Genomic DNA, 19,692 nt, shown 5'->3' with positions numbered 1-19,692 from the left:
CTGTTTTCCTTTGGCTGCATTACGAGCAGCATCAAGTTGTTTTTTCTTGTTAAACATATGGCATTATTTTTCAACTGCTTCCCCCTCTTCCAGAATTTGCTCAGGGGAATTGCTTCTTTAAGTCTGCTCTATACAGTTGAATACCATTTTCTGAGAACCAAATTCTATGTAGCTTGATGGTTTGGAAGAGGGTGGGTTATGGGTTTCATCTTTTGTTCATTTGTTTTAAAAAAGAGGTGACATCTAAAGTCCTCTCTGTCTCACAGCAGCTGAAGTTAGAAATGCCCTGTCCCCAAAGTATCCCTCTTTATTTGTTTATTTTCCCCCAAACCTACCAGCTGGCTGGGACTAGACTTTGCCTGAGAGATGGATGACAACTTTGGGACTCAAATTTACACCTCCCATCTTTATCATGTGGCAGCACCAGCTGAACATGAGGTTAGTAAGGAGCTTGTGGATCCCTTCTTCCCTCAAAATCCCAGTGGGGAAGGAGGAAGGCTGGAAAGAGTCCTGCGGGCTGGACTGCCTTGGACTAGTGAACCCCTTGCTTGCTCTCACGAAGCAGAAAAACCCTGCAATCCTCCATAAACTCAGATCTGCACTCTCTGGCTTGCTCAGAGCTCCACTGTTAGAGACACTATTTTTCTTCCAGAAGAAACCACGTGCTGGAATGGGGATGGCATGGTGCACACATTAATCTCGTCCTAAAATGCAGACAAGATGTGGCCAGGTGCATTTTGGACCTGGAAACTGAGAAGTGGTCTTGGGCCATACAGTTTCAAGGTAACCGTAGGCACCTCTGAACAGGTTTTTACTGCTGTAAGCTCCTTTGTAGACCTACACCCCATTACTCTTAGTTATGTCCTCGAGGATCATCTAATATTTTTCCTGTTCTACCTTACAGTCCACGAGCTTCAAACAACTGTGAGCAGTTGTTTTATTGTCCTCAGCCTACCAGCACCTCATAACTCCTTGCAAGCCAAAGCTAATGCCAGAAGTGAACAGAAAGCACATTCTCGTCTGAAATGCGTGTGCCCACAACGCCTCCCACTAACTAGCACCCGTCCTGCACCCGCGTCCCACGCCTTTCTCCTTACTCCAGGAAAAGATGCCCAAGTTAAAAGAAAAGGGGGGAAAAAAAGAAAACTTCCCCACAAATTGCAGGTTTCTACTGGTGCTCCAACACTCATGAAACCTCAGGAGCTTTTTAAAGCTGAGATCTGAGGTAGGAAATCGGAGCTTAAGATCTGAGGTAGGAAATCGGAGCTTAGGTCTGCCATTAGGAGCAGATGCTCACAGCCTCATGCAACTTTCTGCCTCTCCAGCCCAACGCCTGTTTCTCAGCTGGAGGCACTTGGCAGAGACAGGGATAACTCAGAAGATGCACTAAAATCAGCTGTCACATGCGCACATCTGCTGCCCTGGAAGGATGGCAAGATGTGCGGTCTCTCCAAGCCTCGGCTGATCCTTCTAGAGATCCTAGAAGTGCCACAGTGTAAATACCACCATTTAGAAATGGTGAAGGATTCACAAGAGAGCTAAACTGTCCTTGCAAGAGTCACTGTGTCTCTGATGCTCACCTTGCTTCTGTCCCCTCTCCTATATTTATGTATATGCACTATCTGCTTCAAAGACTACCTCCAACAGGCTTCTTACAGATCATCCATAAGGAGCAGCCATGACTTACCCCAGCCAAATAATGTGAATCCCCAAAGATACTTCTTCTCTGAGAAAAATGCCATGAAGATGAGGCTGTGGAGATAGAGCCCTTCCACCAGAATCCAGTAGTAATTGGTTGCCAGGAAGTAGAGGAAGAAGGTAACCGCTACTTTACAGCCCACCTGCAATGACCACAGAAAGACAGGGTTATGTGAGGAACATGGTGTGAAGTTCTTGTTCTACATAACGCCGTAATTTACCAAGATGGGCTGCAAAACAAGCTGGAGAAAAGGAAAAAAAAAATCAGAAAATTCTGTTGCAGGGCTTTTACAAGAAAAATCAGTGCAAGAATAGAAGACAGCCTGACATCACGTCTCCAATAGTGCGTGAGCTGGGAGGTGTAGGAGGGCAGGGCACATGTGGAAAAATGGTGACCTAATCCTATTCTCTCCCAACCCCGGTCATGAGGGGCTCACACACTTTCTAGGGCAGCTGTGTTTCATCTTTTCCCTGTGTCTCTTGTTCCATGTTAGAGGGCAAAGGGCTGTGGCCAAGTCTCCTTGGTCTGGGTGACCTGATACAAGTCACATCACTTGGAATTACGACTCTGCCCCTCAGGTCATGGAGAGATATGGACACCGTGCTGAGGGTGAGTCACCCCATCCTGTCATGGATGTCCAAGACGGAGTCCTCCAGGGCTGCCTTTCTTTCCTCAATAAGTGTGAAGACACTCTAGATGGCTGCCGTAGGCTTTGGCGACTGGTTCTCCAAGAGCAGACAGAAGCTGTAGGATTTCACCCACAATGTCAAGGTGTTTTCTGAACACACCTGAGTTGCAAGGTGGGAGACCTGGTAGACACTTCCAGGACACACTGATTGTAAACATACTCATAAGCTGACCTCTCACTCCACTTCGCTTTTTTCTTGAGTAGAAAACCCTGACTGCAACTCAATTCTCCCCTATCCTGGCAGAGTGGGGCAAAGCCACCCTTCTTCCAACATTTCTTAGCCTTAGTAGAGAACGGCTGCAAAGTAATGATGCCACACAGGGTTAATCGGTACAAAAGGACACATAAAACCATATCTTGTCAACGTGGAAATGCTAGGACTATGGGTAGTCTGATTTCACAGGAAGTCTACGACTACCTAACACATCCCACATCAGCAGCACATCTCCATGCTGCCCTTTACTTTGAGAGGAATACAGAATCACAGAATCACACAGAATCACAGAATCTTCATGGATGGAAAGGACCCTTAAGGTCATCGAGTCCAACCAAACAACCTACAATCTCTGCCACTACAGCATGCCCTGAAGTGCCACATCTAGACGCTTCTTAAACACCTCTGGGGATGGTGACTCTACCACAAGTGACTTTCAGAAAATGTCAATAACTTGTACCTTGTAAATAAAGACTGAATTTTTTATTCTGGCACAGCTCTTAACACTAATCCTTTACCAACCAAAAACCATAGAAAGGTTTGGGTTGGAAGGGACCTTAAAGGTCAATATATTTATATATATAAAATATGGACACATTTACGCCCATTTTCTTTTGCAAATGAAGTCAGTTAGAGTAGAAGGAACATCAATTAAAAAAATCCCCGTCCAGGTTTAATAATAATATTTATATTAATAAAAGCCAACCATTACCCACACACAGAGAGCATCAGGCAATAATTGCAAAACTCCCACTTCCCTTAGAAAAGAAAGAAATACACTAATTTTCACCTTCGTCACTTGTTTGCCTTTCAATTCAGCAGAATGGGAAATGCCATTAAATCGCTAATATTCAAAGAATGCAATATATTATACCAATTATTCCTTATAATGAGTCAAGCCCAAGGAGAAACAGAAAACAATGCAGCAAAACATTTTGTGTTCTTTCCAAAAAAAGAGTGTTTTGAAGTGTGCTGAGTGCTCCAGCTAGAGACTCGCCAAATTAAGGAAATGGATCTCTGAAATGGGAAGAAAACGTGATAACAAATTTCCATTTGGGGGCACTTGGACACAAAAGGGGACACTCCATATCTGCTGATTTTATGCAGGGGTGTTGGTGGCCAGGTCTCTGGTAGTAGAACAAGCTGTGGAAGACTGGAGAAACCAAATGAATCTGCAAGCAGAAAGTTCGTTGCCACATTGCGAGAGCAACCCCACTAGGATGCTTAAGCTAGCTCAGATTGTCCCTCAGTAGGGTGGAAAAAGCCCCTGAAAGAGGTGAGGTGTGTTGAACAGCGAGGACAGAGGCACAAAGCCTGGCGATACTCACAAACTGTGATTTATCCGCTGGAGGTGCTTCAGTAATGGATTTCAAGTCTTCCTCTGAGATGCGCTCCATCTCCTCCAAAGCTGACCCAGAGTACAAGACCGCATCCTTTATGAAGATGCTCATGGCTCTCAGCATGAAGGAGACAAACAGGTGCATGTGGATGTAGTTTCTAGTGCAGTGCAAACGTCTGGAGGAGGAGACAGGAAGGGTTGGGGTAGTTTAGCCCATTTATTGGAGAGTCTCAGGGTCATCTCTGCATCTGAAGAGCCCCAGCTCCTCTCATCAGCACTGTGCCACCATGGGGTTGCTGCCCTGCACTCATAGTTCAACCATGGGGTTGGTAAATGAATTAATACCTACCCCATGGTGTTGGTAAATGAATTTAAACTCTTTTAAACTCCTTTATTTCTGACCATGAAATCTTGCAAAGAAACAGGGATGCATTTTGCCTCTATCAGGCATGGGGAGTGAGCACGCATGCAGTAGGTAGTGTGGGCAGTAAGTCCACATCTGGAGGATGGTGTGTGTGCAGTGCACATGCAGCTGGAGCAGGGTATGTGATACACAGTCCATGCTCAGTGTGTGTACCTCTGGAGTGCAGTGTGTGTGTGCAGTACGTGTGTGAGGAGTTTCATGGAATCATAGAATGGTTAGAGTTGGAAGGGACCTTAAAGATCACCTAGTTCCAGCCCTCCTGCCCTGGGCAGGGACACCTCCCACCACACCAGGTTGCTCCAAGCCCCGTCCAACCTGCCCTTGAACCCCTCCAGGGATGGGGCAGCCACAGCTTCTCTGGGCAACCTGGGCCAGGGGCTCACCACCCTCACAGCCAAGAATTTCTTCCTTACATCTCATCTCAGTCTCCCCTCTTCCAGTTTAAAGCCATTACCCCTAGTCCTGTTGCCCCACTCCCTGATCCAGGGTCCCTCCCCAGCTTTCCTGGAGCCCCTTGAGGGACTGGAAGGGGCTCCAAGGTCTCCCCGGAGCCTTGTCTTCTCCAGGCTGAACCCCCCCAGCTCTCTCAGCCTGTCCCCACAGCAGAGGGGCTCCAGCCCTCCCAGCATCTCCGGGGCCTCCTCTAGACCCACTCCATCAGGGAGTTGCACATGCAGGACACTGTGTGCAGTGCACATCCATATGGAGGCAATGAGAGGTGCCTTCAGTATGAAGCACATGTGCACTGACTGCACATCTGGTGAACATCAGGATGAATGCGGTGGGTGCGCAGCAGCCAATGTGCAGGGTGCGTGCAGTGAGCGTGCATCCAGTGTGCAGTGTACATCCAGGGAATGTACGTCTGGCGTGCAGTGTGTGCGCAGTGAGCCAACAACGGCTGTGCAGCGTGCGCCGGGCATGCACATCCCCGTGTGCAGTGTGTGTGTGGTGAGCACGTCCCTGGTGTTCAGTGCATGTGCAACGAGTGTGCATCAGACACGCAGCCATTTTCCAAGGTGTACAGACAGAAGGCAAGATAGTGCTCACTGATACTAAAGTGTCTTTCCTCTCTGTGTCCCTTTCGGTGTTAAATCCACCCCTCCAACAAACCTGCCCTTCTCAGAGTCAAGCCCTGCATTTATCTGCATTTTGTATGGAGGAAATGGACTACAAAGGCATTGTGGCCACTAAAAACAGTGCAGAGATTCTTGTAAATGACTAATCTTTGTCCCCACTCCAAATTTAGCAGCAATCATAGTAGTAACTATAGTGTGCTGGGCTGTTTTCTCTGCTGTTAGAGACACCATCCTTTGCTCGGTCACGTTGAGCAGTTTCTGGGCTCCACCCCAGCAATGGCACCAACGACCCCACAAATGCTGATTGTAAAGCGCTTTAAGATCCTTTTTGGGGAAAAGCTGGATGATAAGAAGTGAATGGGTTAGACCCATAACTATGAGGTGTGTTTTAGAAACGGTGATCGTGCCTTTGGGGAGAAGAAGCAACTAACTGGCCTGTTGGAGTCCCTTTCTGTCCTCTGTAGTTCTGTGGCCTGGCTAGCCATGCATGAATTTATGAATCGGTTTATACCCTCTTAAATCCCCAGCTCCAAGAATGGAAATAAAAAATAACAGCTGTGTTTTTTTTTTTTTTTTCTCCTTTGGAGGGGATTGTGATAGTCATAACTGTTGTTTCCTGTGCTATTATAATACAAATTATGCCAATTGGAACTGCTCAGGTATAAATTATGATGGGCTTTGATCCCTGCATTTGAAATGTAGTCGGTGAATCTCTGGATTATGTGTTATCTGGGATAAAATCTAGCTCGGTCCCTACTGCTGCTTCTGTCCTTGGGACAAAGATGTTCTAGCACAGACGCCCATGTAGTTTGGGCTGAAAGTGAAGTGCTCTGACTACATCAAGGGAGAGAAAACCTGTCTCCTGAAACTAGGAGTAGTCTTGCCTAGATGGACATTAAATATTTCAACAACTTTGCCCGTGTCCAGTGGGAAACGAAACAGAAGAGAAAGGGTTGAGAGGACAGGAGAGTGGTGGCAGGGGTGGGTTCTGGGATGACATCATGTGAAGTGCCTCCAGGAGGGGTCTGCAGTCCCTTTTGGCTTGTGGGTGTCACAGATTTGGGCGCTGGGATGTTCTGCTATCCAAACAACCCCCGCGGCCTCCTTTTGCTTGCTGCAGAGAGGTCTGAGCACTTTTAGAACCAAAGGCCACACATTTTATTCCCAGTGGTTTGTGTCTGGGGTTTATCTCGAGCTTGCACGGTGGGAACTGCTGAGTCCATCTCCAGACACAATGCGGCTATTTGCAGTGTGAAGAATTTCCCTCCACAGCTTTTTTCTGGGTCCTGCTGTCTGCTTCCCTTCACCGAAGGGAAGCAAATCTGGGGCTCAGGGGATTGGGGCTTCAGCACCCTACTCTATCTACACCTCACCAGGCATGGTTTCTCCCCAAGGACAAACTTCTAGTTGTGAGCAACACCTTTCATCCCTCCCCTCCCCTGGTCTCTACAGCAGCAAGGAGATGCAGCAGCCAGGTATGAGGAATAGATGGCGCAGCTTCAAGATGGTATTTAGGGGTCGACATCCAGTGGCATGAGTGGTGGAAAGGGAAGGCAGACAATCAGTTTTAGGAGGGTGAGTCATCATTTTTGGATCCCTAGGTAGAGCAGCAGCATGGGAAGGTTGAAGGAGTTAGTCCAGCAATTTTACATGGCTGGTGTCCCCTTCAACTGGTCTATCCTTCATGAATATTTGGGTTTAGAGTGGAATTTCTCTTATGAAACCTTAGGTATCTGAAAATTAGCCATCTAAATCTAAGCTGACATCTGAAGGGTTAATTGGGACAGCAAACCCTCGATGGTCTACCAAGGGAGACAAACCTCTTCCTGGAGACGCCTTTCTTCCCATTTGCTACAAAAAAGGTCTAGAAAACTCCATTGCAGGCAAGCGGAAGAAGTTCAAACATCCCACCCACCATCCCCCAAGAAGTTTGACCTAAGTGACACTAACACAGCCCAAAGCACAGATGTAACATCCTGTGGCTTGCTGAAGAAGCACATGCCACCCCAGTTTTATCTTTTAGGAAAGCCCGAGGCTTTTCCAGTCTAGTGACAACTTGCTTAGGTAGAAACAGAGCCGCCTACCTGAAGTATCCCAGGATAAGGACAGCAACTGTGAGGGATCCCAGAGAGATGGAGTATCCAACAGTATAAATCAAATAGAGGCGATCAAAGACCTCCTGCAGTACAAATGATGGAAAAAATAGCGTCACATTAGAACGCGTCTTACTGCATCGTAACACAACCATGGTAGCAGCACAAAGATTCAGGCTATCATACCTGCTGGGGGTGTACAGCTCTGGGCCTGGAAAACCTTTGGCAGGCACACTTATTGTCCCCTTTTTGACATAAGAGCAGCTTGGAAAGAGGTATTCATCTTTCCTAATGACTGGGAGGAGCTGGGTTCTTTCCAAGGGACTAGTGATGGAGTTGGGTTAATCCCATGCCTGGGAGTTTTGCAGCATTTTCATCCCAAAGGAACCCAAAGCGCTTTACAAACTCTCAGTCAAATCCAGAGATCTCTTGGCAACTTTTGGGTCAACAAAATGCCCACTGACCCGGGATTTTTGCTGGAACTGTAAAATTTAACCATAAGGCTATGCTATACCATTGCTGAATGACTGATGTCCAGGCTGGTGGAGTGTCAACCCACCACAGAAAACATGGGGAGGACATACTTTGGCTGTGGGATAGGAGAAGACATCACCTGCATTTATTTTTATTTTTTAAAATCAATATCAGCCTATGACTGTGGTTATCCAATCCAGACACAATTTTAGCTTGCCAAAGTCCCATTGGAAAAGGTCCTGTCACAGGAGAGCTCATAGTAATTAGATTTTAGTTCTATTGGCCCTCTGAATTTTAGAGTTGGGCTTAGAAACCCTGAGCTTTCCATTAAATATTGAGATGTTTTTCTTCATCCAGTGCTGGGGCATGCAGCTTCACTCAGGGATTACTGAATATCTACCTGAAAAGGGTTAAAATGCCTGCCACTCTCCTAGCTTGTACTACCTTTCAGTGTCTGAAATTAGAAATAAACCCCGAAGAAACCAACCAATTCAGCATCTTTCTCCTCGCTCCCTCCTCCCCTGCCTCCCGCCTTTCCCTCACCCCACCCGCTGGGTTGCAATAACATTAGTAACGCTGGGCTCTGAATGACAGCTCTGATTTTGATTTGAGGCTAGAAATGCTGTCCTGGAATGTGAAACCTCAGCCCTATTACATCAGAATCCCCAGATATGTGAATGTTTCTTTGCGGTTTCCATTGGTAGAGTGGTGCGCTTGCCAATATTAATCTAGTGTGTGTGTATGTGCGTATTTATATATATATATCCCTGTATATCTGTGGAGCCAGCAGGCACTAAAAAGCCAATGTGAGCAGATTTGAGAGTTTTAGGAGGGAAAGAAAAGCTCCTTCCCTTCAAAGGTTGGTGCACTTTTGCCACTGTCGAGCTGGAATCCTCTTTGAACTGGAAAACACTTGCCTCCACGGTGAAAATTAAAAAAAAAAATAATAAAAATCCTACTCCAAGTTTAGGATTCTTGGTAATTCGGCAGTTGTGAGGCGTTACTATGCCCAGCCGAACAAAAGTGTCCCTGAGCCCCATTCAGAAATTTAACCGGAAAGATCCACGTTCCTATCGGACAACGACACCGTTGTAGTAGCAATGGCCTTGGGAAGGGCCTGCTTATTGGCTGGCAGGACGTTTTCGGAGGCTGTGGTTAATTCCTCTGATTAACCACAGGGCCTCTTTTTGAAAGGATGTTGAGTCAGAGCTGCCAAGACATACACATGCATGCATGCATGCACGCTGGTGTGCTCACTTGCAGACATAGGTGCCACAATCTTACCCAGTGTCACCATGGAGAGCCTTCAGGGCAGGTAATTTTTTTGGACAGGGTGCTTAGGTCCTTGGGGAAAGGCTTGGGAGCAAAAGGTTGAGGTTCTCCTAAAGGCTGCACAAGGGCAGCCCTTGGGAGGGCAGCTCATGCTCGCTAGTTCCCAGGAGTGCTTGTCCTCAGGAATGGCAAGACCTGGATTTACCCAGGAGGAAAAAAAAAAAGCACGAAAGGCAATTCCAGGTTTCACTCATCTCCTAGCACAAGGGAGGTCCCAGCTCAGTGGAAACCGCAATGCTGAATCAGGAAAGGTCCTCCAGGTAACAAAATATTGAGTCATCTGCCAGCTGAAAAAACCACCTCCATGGTCTGAGAACCCTCTTTTTGGAGCTGAGATGGATGTGAGTTTAAATAATTCACAGAAGACCACAAAGGTCATGCATGGCCAAGCCATGGACAAAACCTGGATGTCCATAGTCTCGATACAGTGCACTACTTCCTAGATCATGCTGCTACAATAGAAGCTCTACCTAATGTCTCCTATAAATCCACCCTGAAGGTGGACTCACCATCACTGGTCATCCACTGACCCGCTGGAAGAAGCAACCCACCCTGCAAAAATATGGCCTCGCCACACCATGAGACCCTGGTTTAAAAGGTGTGATACTTTAACCAGTGTCATTTAATTTGACTCCTGCAGACATCCTTCACTGTTTCAACTGTTGACGCATGTGTACTTAAAAAAAAAGAAAAGCTGAAAAAAAGCTAAAGGAAAACCAGAAGGACAAAACCTCCATATCTATGATTCTAGGGGCTGTGATTGTCAGCAAAATATTGTAAAACTCACAATACAGTGCCAAGATGAGGGAACATCAGTTTCAAAACTGGCGGCCTTGCATATTGCCCTCTGCCCACTCCATCCCATGCCCTGCTGGAGTGCGATAATGATAGGGAAGGTGTGGGATGGATCTGATCCCCACTTTCCTCCCTTCTCTTACAGCTTTCCTGGGCCTCTTGCATCTGCCATCTCGCTAAGGAGTACCCAACTTAACCCCTTCCCCTGCCAACAAGGTCTGCAGAAGAATGCTCTGGAGGCCTTCCTTACACTTGGTTGAGTTGTGGTTGTTCTTGGAGGGTTCTGGGCAGGATGAGCCCCCCTGGCGTGCATGAGTTGGTTTTGGTGTTGGTAAAATGACTTCCCATCAAGTCATGCACCATGCATCCTCTCTAGGCCATGCTCCATGGTGATCTCAGACACTGCACAGCCTCAGCTCATTTCCTTTCCCCCCTCCTCTCTGGTCACACATTGCAAAGCTCCACCAAACCACAGCCATCTATCTTGTATAGCCAGGTGAAATGATCTGTCTGCAGTGAGCTAGCCCACCTGATCTTGCTTTCCCGACCTCACTCCAGCCATAACTCAGAGACTGACAATAGATTGAACCATGAAAACCATAAGTACAATTTCAGATGTGTTGCGTGCTGAACCTGTAACAAGATCTCCCTTTCCCCCTCCCTCTTGGTTTGGTGGGAGACTTCCTCTCTGCTCCCCTTTGCGTCTCAGCTTTCCACCAGCCTGACCTCAAGGTAGAAACTTCACAGCAGTCTGGTGGCTTTGGGAGAACAAGAAACCAAAACAGAGCTGGACATGGCTTCTGCGTGAACTCAGAGAGTGCATGGAAGAAACAAAATAAACAAACCTTAGCCACCATGGGCATTCACGGGCTGGATGTTCCCCCCTCCCACAAGGGTCCATGCCTTCCCCACTGCCTGCGGTTTGGATGTCTTCCAGGTGTGTGACCCTCAGAGCAGTTGGCTGTTACATTTTCATACTGTGCTTAGGGCTTAACTTGAGTCCTAATTTGCCCGCTTCCACCAATGGGGAGATAATTTGCATTGATGTGAATTCAGAGGAAAACTGCTTTCCTCTGCAGGCCAGCTCTGAGCTACATCAGAGCATCAGGTGAGGGGTTTCGAGGCCGCATACATTGTGAAACCAGGGCTTTGCTTTTACTCTTGCATTGCATCCAGCTGTAGGACAGTCTGTGTGAAGAGTATTTCTTCTCCCTCAAATTCTAGTATGGGTACATGGAGTTTGTCATAGGGAATGCGGTCCTCTAATTTAGATGTCTACAGAGTGGATAGCTCCATCAGAGCTGGCCACCTGAGGTCCCAGCAGCAGTAAGAAAGGGGTGCTTTAGGCTGCAATCCGTCTATTTTAATCACAGGACTGTGCCCTCAGCCACCAGCTGCATTGACTGGGTTGTCACAAGAGGAGTCCAGGGTGATTAGCTCAAATAGAGATATTTACATTTATATAGCAAGTTCCATCCATCTGAGTCTCAGGTAAGAGGTCTTGCGACCCTTAGGACTCAATTCAGTTGTCCTTCCATGTGTCCCATGCCTTTTTAGAGCCCAAGTGTTCTTTCTGGTTCAAGCTGCTTTTACAGAAGGGAATGAGCGTCCTGTAGGTCCCGTGTTGTATCTGCAATTCCCATGCAGTTGTCTCATCTACCCTAGAACATCTCATTTAATTCTGGGCATAAACATAACCTACGTTTCAGCATCTGGATGAAACCTTCAGGGCTTTGGTGTTCATGTGTCCTGCTTCCTTCCAGTGTCACAGGGAGGGACGTGAGTGACTGAGACACGTATTTTCTAGATGACTGGTAGCAACGTCTGTTCTGAGTATCATTGCACTGTGCCCTGTATCCAGCTTTCTCCTTTCCTCCTTTTCCTTTCCCCCTTTGTGAGACAACAGCAAGACTCTGCAACATTTAGGTTGCGAAGCTGAAATGGATCCAGTGGTCTTTTGAGGGGTTGGCAGGCTGTGCTGAAGGGTGGGATTAGCAGTAGATGAGGATGGAAGCATATGTAACGGCTTTCCAGATCAAGTATCTGCAAAGTTTCTCAAAGCTGCTGATTCAGATGTTGCTAATGACATGTTTGAAATTAGCAGGGGAAGCATTTTACTGCTTTGAATGATAAGCAAAGCCAGAAATCTTCAGTCATTAGCTCTGGTCGTTGCTTTTCTTGTCTTTTTTTACAACAAAAGATGCGACTAAAAAAACACTTAATGGCAGGGAGAAGGGATATTTGCAAAAGGCACAAAACAGTCACTGATTTCCAAAGCCTAAGGGAAAACATTGAGTGTTGAACATGACTTTTTTGCTACGGAATTCTGTTCCCCTCATCTGTAGAGGTCCCGGGCGCTTCAGGTCCTCACAATCTAGATAGTGACTAGGGTCAGCTCTCAGACTAAGACACCCCAATTTAGATGTGAAAATGTATGTTTCTGTGTGTGTTGAGCATCTATATTCACATGATAGTCAACAAGGAGAGATCTTCAGATTCAGTTGCCTGCACATAAGCACTGAGCGCTGTGTGAGATGCTTGAAAGTACTCACATGGACCCCAGATGCTGCTCCAGAAGAGCATGGGTCTCATAGATATCTGCCAACCTTGTGCTAATACTGTAGGAGGTGTAGTGCATCTCCAAAATGTATCTCTGGCAGTCATGCCAGGTTTCTAGGTGTAGGGAAGTAAATTGGACCCCTTGACTGCAGTCAGCAGAGCTGGAGAGTTGTTCAGGTCTATAGACCAGTCTATGAAAAAAAAAAGGAAAAAGGAAAAAGGTGGGAGTAGACCCATGTCTAAGAAGTCATCTGAGCTCTTTGGGTGCCCGATAGCTGTATTGACGAAAGGTAGCACTTTTCCATGTTGTGCCCAGTTTATCTACAGCATTCATAGCCATGGGACATCCAGGAGGCCACTGAAAATATGTCCCCCAAATCTGCTGTTCATATTAATAGAACAAAGTTCTCCAAATCCTATGCTATGGCCACAGGCTGAGAATGCCCCACAGCTGCAGGCTCTTGGAAGGCTTTAAGTAGGGACAGGAGCACTCTTTGCTTGCCAGCCTCCATAAACTGTCCTTAAACATCTTCTATGGGCCAGCAATGGTTAAATAAGGGGTACAAGGGGACTATATGTGACCCTGTGTGCTGTGTCGTGAGAACTCTTGTGTTTTTATGTGAAGCATTGTTATGCTGTTGTTATAAATCATCAGAGTTTCCCAGCAGACTTAGGGAATTAACCATCAGCAGAACCACACTAAAAGGTGCTGCAGCATTTACAGGAAGGCACTAGGCCTAAGTTATAGGCATGAAACAAGGACTGCCTGACAGGGTTGTTTGCAAGAATGAAGAACACATCTGAATAATGCATTTTTTTTTTTTTTTATTCCTACATGTACTTTAAAACATCTGCCCATCTTTCATGCTGCAAATGTATGACGCTTTGATGGCATTTCATCTGTATAACTCAGTATATGCTATGTAAACATGCTTTATGCCATCAGTTTGAGGCTACACAAAGTTGTTTGCTTTTAAAAGGACCCCAGAGAGCTCCGAGAACAAAGGCCAGGCACAGAAGATTTTTGGTTTGAAGAAGGGAGTTTAGATAAAGCAGCCCTGCAACATGCTGTGCCTTTCCCATTGTGTTTGGTATGTGATGGATTCTCGAGGCCTCTCTGATTTCCCTGGAAGCAGTAAAACCACCATAATATAAACAAGCAGTAGCAGATGAAGACAGGATTGGCAGGCTGAGGTTAGATCTTAGGATGGTCTATCTTGCTAAGCTGGTGGCTTCCGAGCTGAGCTAACCTCCCAAGTTGCTGGCTCATATTCCCCTTCCCCATGATTTCAGTAGATGTAGGTCACATTTAGCCTTAAACTCATCCTTGAAAACAGGATAGGCTTGACCTGCTTTAAAAAAAGGATGTGTTTGGCATTAGTGTTGGTTTTGGGGGAGACGGAAATGAAGGAAATTTCTGCTTATTGAGCAAAATACGCCATTACTCCTGCCAATGTCTGAAAAGGCGATCAGAAAAATGACCATGCTGGGAGTGCTGCTATTGCCTGGCTGTGTGGAAGGGAAGAGGTCCATAGTCAAAGCACTACTATGGTATTTTGGAGACAAATTGCCCAAAAAGCTGCTTACTAGTGCATCAAGACTTTCCATGTGTGCCATGTTTTATCCAGAGATTGAGGAGGAGCTCCAAGAATACAGGTTGCCCTCACTCCTGTTTTTAAGGGAACTGAAGAAAGCTCTAAGGACAATGGCCAACCTCGGCCAGACCAAGGGTCCTTTTAGGCCCACTCCTTGTCTCCTACATGCCCAGGAATAGTGTAAGAACAGAACAAATATAGAATAAATAGATATATATACACCTATGTGCCTATCATCTAGTGATTACGTAGCAGTGCTTTATACCCTCTCCCAACGTTCAGCAGCTTGCGATTCAGCAATGCGAAACACGCAGCAGACAGATAACCAGCTGGTGTTTTAACCACGCTGCCTTCCTCAAAGAGCGAACAGCGGCCAATCCGTCCCCCTTCTGTCCCTTGTCCTACTGGCTCTCTTTAAGCACCGGATGGAAAATAAACAAAGCAGAGCTGCCCGGCCTGGGGTGGGAAGCCACAGATCTCTCAGCTGATCTGTTCAGAGGCAGGAAGACTTTTGAAAGATCCAGGGTGCAGTCGGGATGGGGGATGCCCATGCACGTCTCCTGGGGAAGGGGTGGGAGAACAACATTTTCCACCATTTCTGCTGCGCTGGTGAAGGGTTATTTTAAAAGCAGAATATGAGAGAATATATACAGACTGTGGTGTAGCGGTGGCTTTCGGCACTGCCCGAAGGCACAGAGAAAACTGTCTTATCTTCCCATAAGGTGCTGCTGAGACATCTTTCCACAAAACTTCTTCCGAACTCTTGCTAAACAGTTGTCTTCTGCAGACCATGGTTGTTCATGGCAAGATTAATGCTGCCTGCAAGGTGTCTGGGGAAACACACTTCAATAGCTAGTTGCAGCCTACCTGCTCTCTTGGCTAAAGAGAGGACATCAATCTTCAAGGCTGTCAATCCAGCGTCCTTCAGCAGTGCTAATTTTCCCTTAGAAAACAGACCAAGAGCAATTGCTCACTGGGCAGTTACGAGCTGTTAATTCTCCTGGCTCTGATGGCTTTAGCATACTTTGCTAATTTCAGAAAGCGGTTTCCGTGCTGCTCTGTGTGAAATAATCCTCTTTATATGGTTCAGGAAAAGGTAGCGAAAGACACAAACTTTCTCTGGGGCCCGCCGTTTGCTGCTTTGGTCAAGCTTATAATTATCCCACAGTGGCTAAAATGAGAAAACTACACACCTAAACAAACATACATGGACATATATATATATGTGTGTGTGTGTGTGTGTATGTGCGCATGGACGTGGGTGTTTATTTAGGTGTGTTCATCTGTAGCTATCTATAGATACAGGCCTATTTCTAGAGATAGCAATGCAGATATATATATATAGTCACAGACATACATTTTTTTCTTAATGCTTTCTAATGCATAGTTTCTTAAAAGTTTCTCTGGTTACATCTGCTCGGATGCTGTCCTACTTGGACTCAGCCCACGATCTCCTTTCAAAACGTTGGTTAAATGCAGCTGTTACTGGTGACGCAAAGATGCTGTTCCCCAGGGGGGGAAGTAATAATAGAAAACAATCTCTCTCTAAAGACGACTAGTCTATCTTGCCAAATTCCCTGATTCTGACATCTCTTGACATATTTACTTCAAGAAAAAAAAAATCAAAGGAAGGTTTATTAATACCAGTGCTTCAGAGCCACGCTTGGGTGTGAAAGACAAGAGGCCTTCCTTGTTCTCTGAAAGTCATCACCCAACTGAGAAAAAAAAAAGAAGGTCATTCCTTTTCTCTTTTATTTCCAGAGCGTTTTTCATGCCAGAAGGCCCAAGAGACCTGCAGTGGATGTGTAGCATTGCTTCACTTGTCACTAAAATGCAGCCACCTCTATGGTGAAACAAGGTAACTACATGAGAGCATGCACCATCGCCATGAAAGCAACCTCTTGCAAATACAAGGATAATAATAATAATAATAATAATAATAATAATAAGTAATAGATGCTGTTGAAAATCACTTGTTAATCACGCTACAACTCCAAAGGTAAGGGAAACTTCCATTTTTTTCTAATGTTCTTTGCACTGGGGAGGTGTCACTTAGGCAATACCGTGTTGCCCATTTAATCTGAACAATGATGATGGTCTAATTTGTCTTACCATTAAGTACCATTAAATTCACCTCTGTGTGGCTAGATGAGAAAACTCCTGGCAGAAGATGACTGACCCTTATGTACAGAATAATGAAGATGATAATATTTGGATGGTTTATTAAAGCAGGTCATAAAGTGAGCAGTAATTTTCCAAGTAAGAACAGAGGTTGAGAATAAAAATGAAATCTTCTGCATCATGACACCTCATCTAATGTCTCTCCATTAGGAAACACAGTCCAAGTCCCCTGTCTGTGCAGTGACCACCTCTACACTCAGGAGACACAGACAAAAATAGATACAGGAAACCCAGGACAATAGACTTTGCTTTCAGCCTTTTTTCCCAGCCTGGAGGTCTGGTCTCTACACCTTCCTTGTGCTCGTAACAAATGGACAACTGTCTTCTTCTTTGTACCCTTCCCCTACCAATTTATCTTGACCACATCCTAGCTGCCAGCATAGGTAGTTTAACAGAAAGGACCTCCTTTCCCTAGGGGAAATCTAGGATACTTGCTTAGGTAGAGAGGTCTACAGCAGATGACTCCCACTTCAGGACATGGCTGAGATAGCTGGGACAGGGGAGATAATGACTGCAGAGAGGTCAAGAAGTTGTGCAACTTAGTAAAGCTCTCAGTGTGAGCAAGATGTTCAATGTCTCCAACACCAACTCCAGAAATTTCCCAGAAAACTCTGGGGCTAAAATAGTTCTTTCCACTATACGTACTGGGAAAAAATGAGTCCCATCAAACTTGTCCTCAAAATGAGTGTTGTCTAGCACTGACACAACACACCTTGCTATCAAGTAGCTGGAGCAGTACCTGGCGTATACAACCTTGTCAGTTCTTTGACCGCATGATATAATGCGTGCAGATGCTCAAATAACATCTTTCCTCACTAAACAACTTCATTCATATGTTGCTTCACCGTTGGGAAAAAAAATGCAAAAAAACTATGCTGTGGTTGGACTTAAAATTAAGAACGTTCTCCCAAAGGGGCTGTATATCATCTTCAAGCTTGCTCCCCACTGTGAAGCTTGTGGTTAGATCTTTATCTCCAACTGTCTGAAAATAACCCTTGCTGCAAATGATCAGTCCCTAATGCCATACCCCATATCCAAGGAGGACATCTTCCAAGTACCACTGTGAAACCAGAGGTTTCTGCTGAATTCTTTGCAAATTACAGAAATAGAGCAGCAACCGCGTGTGGGTGGAAATGTCTTTTTTTGCGAAACAAGAAGGTCACATCCTCTCAGGTGACTCCACTGACGGCTTTGCTGTCGTGTTAGCACAGAGTCACTTCTATGATGGACTCAGCTTGGGAGACATTCAGAAGCACTACACAGCCCCAGCTGGGCTCAGACCCAGACAAAGATGTGGGAAATTTCTGTCAACTACTATTTTGCCAATCACCTGAATTTGTGTAAAAATAAGGTACATAGGTGTGACGTACAGATAGATAATTTTTTTTTTTCCCCAGGAGCATACCAAACTCTCTCCATGTGCTATGAATCCCTTTTCTAACTTTGGACTGGTGTCCCTGTTTCAAAATTGTGACTACACCAGAAATAGTTTAAGATCTGTTCTTACATGTTAATTTGCTTTAGCAAAGGACTTTGTCCCCACCCATCTCCAATGAACAGACCACGTAAAACCTCTGATCCTTGATTTATACCTCTCAACAAAGAGGTTCTCTATTAATGACCTATAGAAGCAGGGTTATTACTGGTTTTATTGACACATCTTTTAGCTCTGTGTTTGTACATTCCCCAGCACAGACAAGCACATAAGCATTAGAATTATTGGTAACAAACTGGTACCAAAATTAGTGTCTGGTGGGGAAGAAGGAGTCTCAATGGCATGGAACAACCTCCAACCACTTCTTAGTGTTCCTAGCCCACTTCAAGTTTCTCCAAGATCTCTTTACAAATGGGAGTCATGGCAGCAGGAGGAAAATTTTCTGGCTTTGACGACAATTTCAAATTCAAATAATTCCCCAATCAAAACAAAGATGTGGCTTTGGCAAGCTCAGACATAGTTTCCAAGAGGAGGCAGCAAACTAGAGCTCATCAAGGGTTTTAAATGAGACAGTGCTTCTTAGGTTAGCCCTGGGTGAAGCCAACACTTCGTGGTCCATGCACAAATGCAATTGCCTACCCTTTCCCTTGTCTCGTTGGTGAGGAACTTGGCACATTCACTGTAGTTTGCCCAGGTGCGGTTGTTGCCTGGGACCAACTCCCAGCTCCCGTTCAGGTCACACCGGCGATAAGCATGGCCTATGGGAGAGAAATGAGACAGAGTAAGCGGGACTAGACCTGGTAGAATAGGAGAAACTTCTTCCAAGGATGGATCCCATCAACCCTGATTCTTCCTGCCTGCTTTGAAGTACAACTGCAAGAAGACAATTTCTGCCTGCTTAGCAACTTTATCAATTTTCTGGCTGAGAAACACTAGAGAGCTATTAACAAGTTGCACTTTGTTTAGGTTAAGATATTTGGTCTACAAACAAAGGAGAGAAGCTTTGAAAAGTCCCAATGCACAAAGTCATCCTCAGAGTTGCATCTCTCCCTATGAAAATAAACAGTGAACTATATTATGCTGCTTGTTGTTTACAGATTCAGTGCTTCTCAAGACAGATTTTTCCATGGGTACCCTCCCCATGGAAAAAAAAGAGAAGGCAAGGTTTCATCTCAGGACCCAATCAGCAGACGAAAACATTCATGTTCAGATGTCTGTGTTGGGGTATCATTGCATAAACTGTGTGTAAAAAGTCCCATTACAGTTAACAGGGATGAAACCAGTCAATAGATCTATCTGTCCTGTGACTACAGAGGGAGAGGTTATAGAGACCTCTGCATCTAAGGGTCTTAATCTGACTCCCACCCTTGCTGACCTGACTGGTGGCGATCAGTGAGGTGAGGAATCCATGCCGTTGTTGGGTTATGGAGAAAAAAGGGATGCATTGCCTGTTCCTCCTGGTCTCTAATGTGAAGTGCATGTGCAGGGATCTCCCAAAGAGGTCATCAGCCAGGGGTTAAGCTGGCTCAGATCACCGTCCCTTATAAAAAGGGCAGGACAGACTACATGCAACGAGGCTGCACTGGAATATCGCTTCTTTTCTGAAAACAACATCGGTGCTCTGCTGGGAACATATAGTCTTAATTCTTTAGTTTTTCAGTCTTTGGATGCACAGCTTTGCCTGAGAAAAGAGAATGCTTTAGCTTTGAAAATACACTAAGGAGTGAGTGTACTTCAATTCCTTCTAAAAACATGCACAGACTCTGCGGCACCACAAGCAAGCCAAGA

At 45.6% G+C, this 19,692-nt stretch overlaps 1 protein-coding gene across 2 annotated transcripts in view; it reads right to left on the bottom strand.

The window, feature by feature from the left end:
* PTH1R (parathyroid hormone 1 receptor) overlaps positions 1 to 19,692 on the bottom strand; it is a 133,729-nt gene that overhangs the window by 25,565 nt on the left and 88,472 nt on the right. For both annotated transcript variants that reach the window (XM_054190342.1, XM_054190343.1), the window contains 4 exons: positions 18,544 to 18,662; positions 7,525 to 7,619; positions 3,930 to 4,116; positions 1,688 to 1,841 (listed from right to left, as the gene is read on the bottom strand). In XM_054190342.1, coding sequence (XP_054046317.1) covers positions 1,688 to 1,841; positions 3,930 to 4,116; positions 7,525 to 7,619; positions 18,544 to 18,662 — 555 coding nt within the window. The remainder of the gene's footprint in view (positions 1 to 1,687; positions 1,842 to 3,929; positions 4,117 to 7,524; positions 7,620 to 18,543; positions 18,663 to 19,692) is intronic.

Source organism: Rissa tridactyla, chromosome 2, assembly GCF_028500815.1.
Source record: "Rissa tridactyla isolate bRisTri1 chromosome 2, bRisTri1.patW.cur.20221130, whole genome shotgun sequence".
Taxonomy (NCBI): domain Eukaryota; kingdom Metazoa; phylum Chordata; class Aves; order Charadriiformes; family Laridae; genus Rissa; species Rissa tridactyla.
The sequence above is the reverse complement of the archived record's forward strand: the minus strand, read 5'-3'. Positions and strand labels throughout refer to the sequence as shown.